Raw genomic sequence first — 11,168 nt, 5'->3', positions numbered from 1 at the left:
TTTTCTTTATCAAAAATTGACAAGGTTCTAGCAGATATGCTCTTTTCTTTAGTTTAATTATAATTTTAAGTAAAAGGTGCCGTTTTTTTATGATTTTATGATACTTAAAATTGTCCCACCAAATGCATTTTGGCCCACGTGTCCTTACATTTGCTTTTGTTGTTTTTCTAATACCAATGCTATGCGATTTGCTGTTATGCAAATACATACGATAGCTGCCCAGATATGCAAATGTCAAATCAGTCGACTCAAAGATAAAAGAAAACGCTTGCTTTGCTTGTTTTTCAAGGGCTGTTAGGCTTATCTTTAGATAGTTGCTCGAGACTATGGCAGCAAAGCAAGGGAAACATGCATATTCTTTTTTTTTCTTCGTAGGAACGCTTAAGGTTGCGCTACCTTGCAGTAACCGACTTGCTCCAACCGGTTTGACTAATTTGGATGCCGTGAAAGTCTTTCTTTTTAGGCCTTTAAACATATGAGTAGATAGCTGCTCTTCTACTGGTAGACAATTGTATATGGCTATATGCGGTCTCATCATTCTACTCGCGTTTATTAATTGAGTAATAAAGGTTTTGCTCAGCCGTGTACACAAGTGCGAATTGCGAAGTTCTATACCCGGTACAAATAAATGTATATGAGCAAAGCAGTCAGTTATTGTTTTGTATATTGCGTTTAGAACGCACCTCTCTTAACCTTCCTTTTCGAAACAAAGGCCTTTTTTCGTTTGCATTACGATAAATGTTTCGCCCAGCGTTAAAAAGCATCACATATTTGTTAATTTGGTTTTGGGGTTAGCGTTGGGCTTCGGGTTGTGCGAGGGCCAGTATTATAAATTTACACTACTCAATTTGGGATTTTATCTAATTTATTCCCATGTATTGCGTAAACTAAAGCTACAAATGTATTGCGTAAAGCTATAAGCCCAGGCCAGTAAAACAGCAGCTACTTGCTGCATTCAAAGCCTAAGGCAGTGTTTCTTAACCTTTTTTATTTAGGGGCGCACCTAGAGACGTATGAAAACGTGGCGGCGCACCTTGCGAACGAAGCGAGAGCGAATTTTTTTAGGTGTACTGGTATTTCTCTTAAATTGCCTGCAATTTTTTTTATTATATAGGATTTATAGTTGCATATCTTTAAAGGGACTCCAGCCTTTTAAGACTAAAAACGTTATTTTGTCCATTTAAGTCTTGTTCCGATTAATTTTATTTTTTAATTTTTAGGTCTTATCTATAGACTATTTTAGATCTTATTTTGTCGTGGTTATTACTGGGAATATGTCGTTATTTTGTCGGTGGTCTTAATAGGCGTACTATGGTAGTCTATTATAGATTAATTATCTGATTTAGATTTGTTGCTTTGTAGGTCTTATTGCGTTTTCTACTAGAAAGGCTTGTGGAATCAATAAGCTAAGCTTAAAAGGAAAGTAAAAAATATATGTTTTATATGATAGGACCTACATTATTTTTTCCTTTTGCTCGCGGCGCACCTGGCAGCCTTCCATGGCGCACCGGTTGAGAAACGCTGGCCTAAGGTATGGTAATTTCAACCCGGCTTGAAGTTAAGGCTATCGAAATTTGCGCATCGGCTCAGAAAAACTCCCAAATCCTCCACTGCGCGATGACACGGCAAAATTTACATCGTCTGTGGACTTCCCAAAGCAGGAGTGGATACGCTCCGCTGCACACAGTCGCAGGCGCACTTGGGCGAATCAAGCACGTGCCGAATGCGGTCGCGTGCTCCTTTAGTCGTGTTGTTCATCTCTCGACTGCTGACGATTGCGTTGCGCGTTCGAAATGTTTTGTAGAAGCCACGGTCCGCGTCGCATGACAGGCAGAGAACAGCAAAGAAACCGCACCTGGCATTGAATTTCTCAGGGTGTTTATTTCTCTTTTTTTCGTTGGTACACTTGGGCTTTGTCGGGAGCCGGGGCCAGGTGCAAATCGATTTTAATAAATCTGTAAGAGCGTTGAGAGAGCTCGATTTATTTGAATCACTGTGGAAACAGAAGTCATATACAGCATTTGCGGTTCACCTGTAGCCGATTGTTTTATGGTGCAAGCAAATAGCAAGACTACCTTACATTGTAACTACAGACAGATTATCCTAGTCAGTTTACCAGATAGGGGTTTAAAATAGATAACTATATCTAATTTAAAGGATCTTTTTATCTGTTTGGCAACTTTTGCGTCTGCAAAAGGCCGTCTTTCAATATTAGAAATAAACACGCAAGGCACAAATCGCTATCAGAATAAATATTACAGAAGCAGCCACAAAGATTTTAGAGCATACACTTTGGAGATGCTGTTTGAGAAATCTGAGGAAAAAATTTAAGGCAACACGTGAGCGAAACGTTTTCCCTTAATAGCTTAAACAAATATGTTTAACCACTGTTGCGCCCCCGCCGCGACCTGTGCACTGGGGCCTGGCCCCTGACCCCATACAGTTGCCCGGCGGGACGCAACCGCGCGAGTTCTTGTTGTTTGCAAAGGTTTCTGGTCAGATATACTACCTGTCATAACCACAACTAAAATTCCAATCAAAAGTATAATGTTACAACAAATTAAAACGTTATCAAATAGCATTAGTGAACGTTATTTTCAAGTTAATGTGAGACAGACAGCCACCGCCTATTGCAGCGACTGTCGGCTAAAACTTCGCAAAATACTTCTCTAGAGCAAAGCTCAAAGCCGCTAAGAAACGACATGTATATAGCCAATACGTAGGAAGAAGAAGAACACGAAAGTTACGTCATATTTGGCCAATAAGACTGGCCGCCACTCTAAAACATGGCTAGGCATTACAGCGGCCATTCTAAGATTACAGCGGCCATCCAAATTGCAGCGGGAGTAAAAGGCCAGCAAAACTAAACGCTTTGCTACTTATTGTTTTAACCATATTTGTCGTTTTGATGTACAGAATGATATAGTCCAGTGATACAACTCTTCGCCTGTGTTTCAGCAGTAATACCTTTCGGTGTTGTGGTAAGTTAGCAAAACAAACACCAGTGTGGAGCGAGAGCCTCTTCATAGCCACTTGTCAGGGCCGGTGAGGCAGTTTTGCTTTGTTTAAAAGTTTAACCGGATGTGTGTGACTGTTAGGATGCCTGTTTTGAGAAACAGAAGGCGTACAGGACGAACGTAACTTGTAATTTTCAGAGGCGTCTGACATACCATCCTTTTAGGTGTCACTCAAACGCCATTGAATTGAACAAAACTGTACAGAGATTTCTTCAATGCTTTTTTGCTTTAATAGAAACCGTATGCGCTGCCTATGCGAAACTTTGAAAGAATTTCGTATGCATCAGACTAAGTTTTTTCATGAAATTTTAGTTCAGAAAAAAGGCAGTTCAAAAGCACTTTATACTTTCTTATTTATACGGAGGATACCAAATTAGTTTTAAAAGAATTAAGGTAAGATTTAAGCACACAATGGCTCTAGTCGATCAAAAGCTCGGAACGTACGGGAGCACCGCAATGCCAATGCACGGAATGCATGACACCACTGCTGAACCAATGGATAATAGCGGCCACATGAATGGTCACAACATGCATGACACGAATGGCAACATGGACATGGGCAACATGAATATGATGCACGGCATGGTGAGTGTCAGAATAGTTTTTTTGAAGCGTCTATAGCAGGGGTGGGCAATTATTTTTAACCGCGGGCCGCATAAGAAAAAAAATTGCGACTATATTTGTTTTGAAATGTAAACTTTATTTAGATTTGAAGTGGGCATGACGCATTGAGCATAAATAAAAAATACACATTGCTTGATAAATTCGCGTTTATCAAGTTGTGGGCCCAAAGGTTAACATTTCAATACATAAAAATTTCACTCAAAAAGCGTAAAATGTATTTTTTTTTGCTTTTTAAGGCTTTAAGTTACCGATGTGTCACTTGCGGTACAACAGCCGTATTGCAAAGACGATATAAATCGTGAGAAACACACTACAAATTAGGTTGACAAAATTAGTCAACATTTTACAAAGCCTTAAAAAAAGCGAATGGGATATATTAGTGTTTCTCATCTTTTTTGTGGAGACTTAAATGACAAGCATAAGTATAGCAGTTAAACTTTCCGGGTCCGGGATTTTTGTTAAAGGGTTACGTCACAAGGCTTCGTATGACGTGACGTCATAAAACAATTAATCTTAAAATCCTTTGTTGTTTTTTAATGAACATAAATGCATGACTATGACGTGTTGGGGCTAAGTAGATTCCTTAAAATACACAAAAAGGGGATTTAAAGAGATAAAAAAATATTCTCGCAGAGCGGGAATTTTTGTGTATTTAAATAGCAAGTTGAAAAGATGTGGATTTTGTGGGCCATGGCCTTACGAATTTTAACAAATATTTTTATGCACTTATAACTATTTTTTTAAAAGAGGTTAGCATTAGTTCATACAATACATTTAAATATTAAAGTATCGTGGAATGCCCTGTGTACAAATTTCATCTGTCCTATTCCATCTTACATCAATGCTCGTACAGTTCGTAGAAAATAATCTGTTCGTTGAATAACAAGCTTTGCCCCGGGGAACTAACGGTGTTTACATGCTTTGTTCGTCAGAATATGTTCTTCAACACCAACAACGTCGGAATTCACGTTCTGTTCCACGGTTGGTTGATCAATACACCAGGCCAAATGGCAGGTTCATGCATCGGTGTGTTTCTAATGGCAATCGCTTACGAAGCACTCAAGGCCTGGAGAGTCCATTTATTGGCCCACCAGGTCAGTTTTACCCGGCCTTAACCTTAAATATTTCATTGGGTTCCTAAAGGTTTTCGAAACAATGTTTAATAATGATACGGCAAGTGATGTTTCGGAAGATCCTGTTAATTCAAGATTCCGTTCAGGGTTTTGCTTATACATCTGGTTTTTTAAACTATTTTGAACACAGGGCCGCAGGGCCCTCCAAAAATTAATCCACCTACCCCCAAGGGGACCCCGGATCCCGATTTAAAAAAACCTGCTATACTTTAAATAGCGGTATATCACTAATTCAGCTCAAAGGTACTTTTTAAATGGACTGAACAGAATTTTAGAAAAATCACTTTAATACTGTACATTATATTTTTAGTCAAATTTGAGTTTAACTTTTTTAGATGAATTATACACCTATGAAACGATTTAAGTTTGGACTTACCTGACAAGATTACCATGGTCGAATCAAGTTGTGCGTTTAAAATACAAACAACAACAACAGTTTAAAATAGGGGTTCTTAAACTATTTTTACCGCGGACCGCTAAAATTTTTTTTTGCTTTGCATGAACCACGGTAGGCAAGAAGTGCTCAAAAATGACGTTATAAATTCACGTCACAATACAAATAGACTTCATAAATATGTTTATTTCGGTCCGAAAAATGTGAAACTTGAATGGAGTCTAATAACTATACATTTAGTGCAAAACGGTTTTATTTTAATTAAACTAATTTAATTACTTATGCACTAGAATTTTAATTAGGCCTTCATGGACCCCCTAAAACAAGTTCACGGACCCCCAAGGGGAATCCCCTATGGACCCCAGTTTAAGAACCCCTGGTTTAAAATATATGTAAGACATAAACAAAGCGGAAGCCTTGTCTCCAAAGCGAATTTTGTTAAAAGAAACCGCTTTCCTGCTTTTCGAAAGACGTTAATACTTCTCACGTGAAACAAAATTTTATTTGCATAGGTGTGTGCATGACTGCATGGCAGTGCTGCTCACTTGTAAACATAAAATCTAACATGTCAATATTGTTTTTGTCTTGTTCTTGGTCGGCTTGAATCCAGCCATAAACTGTTATTTGTGGTCGCTAAAATGTGGCAATTTTTCTTGAATTATAAATAATTATATATATATATATATTTAATGGTGAAAATAACGGTCCAAATAGACGTAAAAAGCGACATGCTTTATTGTTTAAACGTTTCGGCAAATGCTCATGCCATCATCAGTGATATGAAGGCCATATCAGTTACACCCGTTTATATACACTTTAGTCCAGCCTTTCTTACCCTGGGGTAAATTTACCCCAGGGGGTAAATTTTCTCGTTTTAGGGGGTAAATGAGCTATCAATCAAAATATCCACATCGGTTGACAGGACTGCAAGCCTTAGGTATTGGTGTCCTACTTCCCTAGTTCAGATTAACTGCTAATTCGATGTTAGCCTATAGTAACCTGTTAATTCTTTATCATAGTGTCGGTAACATTCTTTTTAGCGGTGATAGCTATTTTAGTTAATTAGCAACATCCTTATCTCTTAGTAACTTCATTGTTACATCATAACTAATATAATTTGCTACTCGTTTTTAAAAAAATAGAACCATTTTATATATTGAGGGTAAATCTGATTTGTTAAAAGGGTAAAAAACATACAAAAAAGGTTAAGAACCCCTGCTTTAGTCGCATAAAGGAATGATAAAAAGGTGCGAAACAGGCTTCGCAAAAACGATAGATAAAAAGGTGCGCAGAAGCGAGGTGTAAGCCACCTGCGTGTGTGCGTCTGACGAACATAGTGTTCACGTATATAGTGTATAGGTATATAACACGTATATATATAACACGTATATATATAACACGTATATATATATACGTATATAACACGTTAAAACCGGATCTGAGCTGATACCCGATGCCAAGTGGTAGCATCGGTACTTATCCGATAATATAGTGGTATCGGCGCCGATAAATCAATAGTAAAATTTTTAAGCGGTTTGCGATCCAAACGCGGTGCAGTGTTTTATAATTTAAAGGGAAATTTATCAAAAAATATAACAGGTTAGCAATTGAAGTTATCTAAGCTTTCTAATGCTAAGCAAATTTGGGCCAAATAATCTAAAAAAAAAGTACGTTAAAACGTTTTAATTGTATCTATTTTGCTTGTTTTAGTATATAAATTACAGCGTTTGTTTCAGATTAAATCGCAAATTCTATATTTTTTTCAGAAACATCCAATTTTAACAATTGACAGTTAATTAGGTAAACCCAAGCTGACTTTTCGACTTATAAAGCGAAATCTAAAATTAGGCAAAATCAAATTACGTTTAATTATGTTGATGTGCCCAATTTTATATCGCGCCTTACTCATTAAAACTGATCTTAGCAATGCACCTGCCTTCACATGCCTAACTAACGACAAACAGTACAAAAGCCAACTTCTCACAAAAATAACAACAGCTTTGGCAACACAAAGCAAACAAAAAAGCCAGGAGTTTATTTATAGATACTCAACATGTGGCAGTGTTGTAATGACTTATTGGCAGTGTTGTAATGCCACCATGTTGGCAGTGTTGTAATGACTTGACTTAAGTCACTGTTTCTAAATGACTTGACTTAAGTCATTTGGGCAAAATGACTTGACTTGACTTAAGTCTTTCGGACAAATGACTTGATTTAAGTTTTTTGAATAAATGACTTGGGTTGAAATAAAGCATTTCTTTAAGCATTTTATTTATAAAATTGAGCTATTTGTCCAAATTTTTGCACGAAAAACAAATTACTTGCTATATGTTCCGTTTTTCTTATTTTTTATTTCAAACTTGCCTGGGACTTAACTCATTTTAAACTTGTTTACAACACTGACATGTGGTACGCCAAGTTTTGGTAATTGCGCAAATTGTCCTTGGATAAATGTTTAAATACAGGTATTTTATTGAAATCCCCCAAAAATATTCTTGTGTTGACTTATTTTATTATGAACATTCATATTGAAAAAGAATACCATATACCCATAACAGGTTTCGCGTGAGAGTTCCTCGGCCGGTATCCAATAAAATATTTGTGTTTTGCAATTTAAAAAATTATCTTAGTAAGCTCGTCGAAATATTGGAAAATCCTCTAGCTGCCGAAAAGCATATCAGCCCAGTTGCTACATTTTTTATGCGCTATAATATCCTTCTGGAATGTTCGCAGACAGCTCAAGTACCCTATTTACCAATTCTATCATCCGGTGAAGTGGATAAGGTAGGACAAGACTGTAGTTGTACTTGGGTGACTAGCGGTGACGGCTGTCAAATCAAAACTCTTACTCATATCACGCATTTAGGGCATTATTGATGTAAATGCGTATATTACTAGAAGTAGTTCACAAACCTTGGGGATTGTTTGACCGGAGTCGCACTACTTAGGAGCACATGTTTCTAACTGTAGTTTGTATTTATAAATAGGCTAATTATAACAAATAAATAGTTTTACACAATTTGTGCATTAAGCAGTTTGGAGAGTACGGTACTTGGTTAAATTTGGTAATTATAGTACCTTTTTTTTTTTTTTTTTTTTTTTTGCCCCTCCTGTGTCATGATTTTATGGTTTCGAATTGTCATTAACAAACTACATAAGGTACAGCATTTTGTAAACCTTTAAATACCAGTAGTCGGTTTGTATCTGTAACATCATTCCGTAACAGTTACTGACTGAAGTTAACACTTTTCCCGGTTGTTGTACTTGCAGAACCGAAAGATCAAGTACTCTTCACAAAATGAGGACGGGGTGACTTTCAGATCGGCTGGGTGAGTTTTGTGTTTGGTAGATTGATTAAAAAAATATGTTCTTGCCTATGTATGGCCCAAAAGCTAGTCCATACTGGCTTTTCTGGAATCCTTTTTCTCTATTAAAGCCTTTTTAAGATGTAGGCTAGTTTCGACTTTTATGGGGCACCGAAAAGAATTTAATTTACAATAAAAAGGCCCTGTGATAAAATAATTAGCTAGAAAAACCTTTGACATAACAACTTTTAAAATACTGTACAATGAATGCATGACTGCCACGCGGTCTATAACAACAAGATAAAACTGAAATCATAATAAAATAGCTGTCGGCCAACTAAAAATTGCTAAAACGCCCACATCTGGGCTGTATGAAAAAGAAGCAGCACAAACAGTAAGCCTATTTTGTTAGCATTTTGGCAGCCCAGTGAAGTTATTCGTCTACACTCTACATTCTACACAAACACTTCGCGTGTGTAAGGCGCTGTTCTAGGTTTATTACCATCTTAAAACCTTATATTCGCAGACGGAACTTTCTCGACTGCTGGCATTTTCTGCAGAGCATACTGCAAGTGATACAGACCACACTGAGCATGTTTTTGATGCTGGTTTTTATGACCTTCAACGTCTGGCTGGCCCTTTGCGTGTCTCTCGGCTCCGGATTCGGCTATTACTTCTTTGGCTGGATGAATCGACGTAACCTTGCCATTGGTGATCACTGCAACTAGTATAGTGCTGCGAACGACTAGTTATAAATAATCTCGCTATACTTTTACGCAAATGCGTTTAATTTTAAGTCTTGTCCTTTTTAACAAACGACCTGCTAAAAAAACAGAATTGATTCATGCCTTAGTTATTTAATTTACTCGTAAGTTAGTTTCCATTTTGCAGGCGAAACAACCTGTATCGATATTTAATACCTTTATGTCTTTCGTACCATGAAATGCTCCACGGATAAAGATCCAGGCAAATATATTTTGTAAAGACTTGTTGAGCAGTTAAACTGAGTCTGTATTGTACAGAGCGGACTTTTATGATTTGCTGTTGGTATTTTGCCAAAATTTCAAATATTGTTTCAGTAAGTACAAACTTCAAATGTTGTTAACCTTTAGTATTTACAAATTTCAAATGTTGTTAAAATTTATTAAGTTCTGCTTGCTGCCTCCAAGAGACTGGACTAAACCCGCAAATTTTACAGCATCTTACATAATGTTTATTGTTGAAAAGTAAGCCCGAAAAGTCAGCCAATGTATGCTAAGACTGGAGTTTAAAGTGTCGTTAGGATCCACCACTTAGTTTGCATTATAAGCGCTTACTTGCCAATATTGTTGCTGCCGCACGAAACCTGTATCTATTCGCCTTGCTTGTTTAGCATATTTCTTCCTACTTCTTTACATAAAGCTTCTAGCAATAAAAAATGTGGCTTATTTTTTTCAATGCTAGGACATCTACCAGCAGTTGTTTACATCTACCCAGCAGTTGTTATCAAGCAAACACGTTTGACTGTTTGAAGTTGCGAATCAATCTTTTTCCATAAAAAAATCTTTTTTTTTCGTTTTTACAGAAATTGTAAGGACTAAGGTAAAATGATTAAATTAAACAATTTTTAAAATTACATTTAAAGAGGCCGCAAAAAATGTTGGAAATACTGGATAAAAATCGTAGGTACCACACAAAAGGTTATGGGGATAGGGTTTCCAAATGATAGTAATACAAAGATAAACACAAAATTTAGATATTTTTCATTTATATGACATAACAGGCGTTGGAAAACATTCACCCAATCGCACCAAACAGTGCGTGTGTGCAAACAAAACAGTGCGTGTCGCACAAAACAGTGCGTGTGTGCAAACAAAACAGTGCGTGTCGCACAAAACAGTGCGTGTGTGCAAACAAAACAAGAGCAGCGCGAAATACAGCCATCACTATCGCCTCAGTAACACAAAGGGTCTTTAAAATGTTCACAGGATAAAAAGCAGTGTCTCGCACAGTGATATTATACACAGTAACTCACAGTCAGAATACGTTAAATCGCATCAATATGTTTCGTCCAAAAATGTCGGTTTAGGGGTGTGACCGGAATATATGGAAAGAGAAAAATGAATCAATATGGCGAATGTAGCACCGTGGTCACTTAAGAATATTTTAATATAAAAAATACTATCCTAATTGATTTGTGGATCACTCCTAGTAGCCCGGTTTGGCCGAACATATTGAATTGGCACATTTGTTACTTTTTTGTACGACCGCACAGCATTGTTTGTATTATAAAGGGTAATACATGCCAATGAAACCGTTTCTAGCAGTTTTGTTTATGGATAACGGAACCAGATTGTTCGGGGTACGCTTTAGGAGGTCCAACATGTTTAAAAATATATCTAAACATACATATATATTACCAATAATAAAAAATACACAGTGTTGAGGAAGGTATATATTTTAATATAAAACATCATTTTTTGTCTCTGGTTTATTTCCCGTAAACAAATGGAGAGAATAATATTTCTAAAAATTGAAACACAATTCTCCAAAGATATGTAGGGTATCATTTCTTAATTGATTGAGTTTATTGGATGTCACAGGTTGTAAAACATTTAGTACTGGGACCATACAACCAAATCTATTTTTTAGAGTAACTTTATTACCTAATTCGTTCGTGCGCTTAACTGCCGTATATCCGTGTTCATAAAATGTC

At 36.8% G+C, this 11,168-nt stretch overlaps 1 protein-coding gene across 1 annotated transcript; it reads left to right on the top strand.

Annotated features, from left to right (window-relative positions):
- The first annotated feature begins 2,826 nt into the window (after window positions 1–2,826).
- Window positions 2,827–9,910, top strand: LOC146135561 (high affinity copper uptake protein 1-like). Its single transcript, XM_083395213.1, has 4 exons — window positions 2,827–3,602; window positions 4,574–4,735; window positions 8,439–8,497; window positions 9,000–9,910. The coding sequence occupies exons 1-4, from the start codon at window positions 3,429–3,431 to the stop codon at window positions 9,199–9,201; spliced, it is 597 nt and encodes a 198-aa protein (XP_083251339.1). The 5' UTR covers window positions 2,827–3,428; the 3' UTR covers window positions 9,202–9,910.
- The last annotated feature ends 1,258 nt before the right edge of the window (window positions 9,911–11,168 follow it).

This window comes from Ascidiella aspersa, chromosome 8 (genome assembly GCF_963924565.1).
Source record: "Ascidiella aspersa chromosome 8, kaAscAspe10.2, whole genome shotgun sequence".
Taxonomy (NCBI): domain Eukaryota; kingdom Metazoa; phylum Chordata; class Ascidiacea; order Phlebobranchia; family Ascidiidae; genus Ascidiella; species Ascidiella aspersa.
The sequence above is the reverse complement of the archived record's forward strand: the minus strand, read 5'-3'. Positions and strand labels throughout refer to the sequence as shown.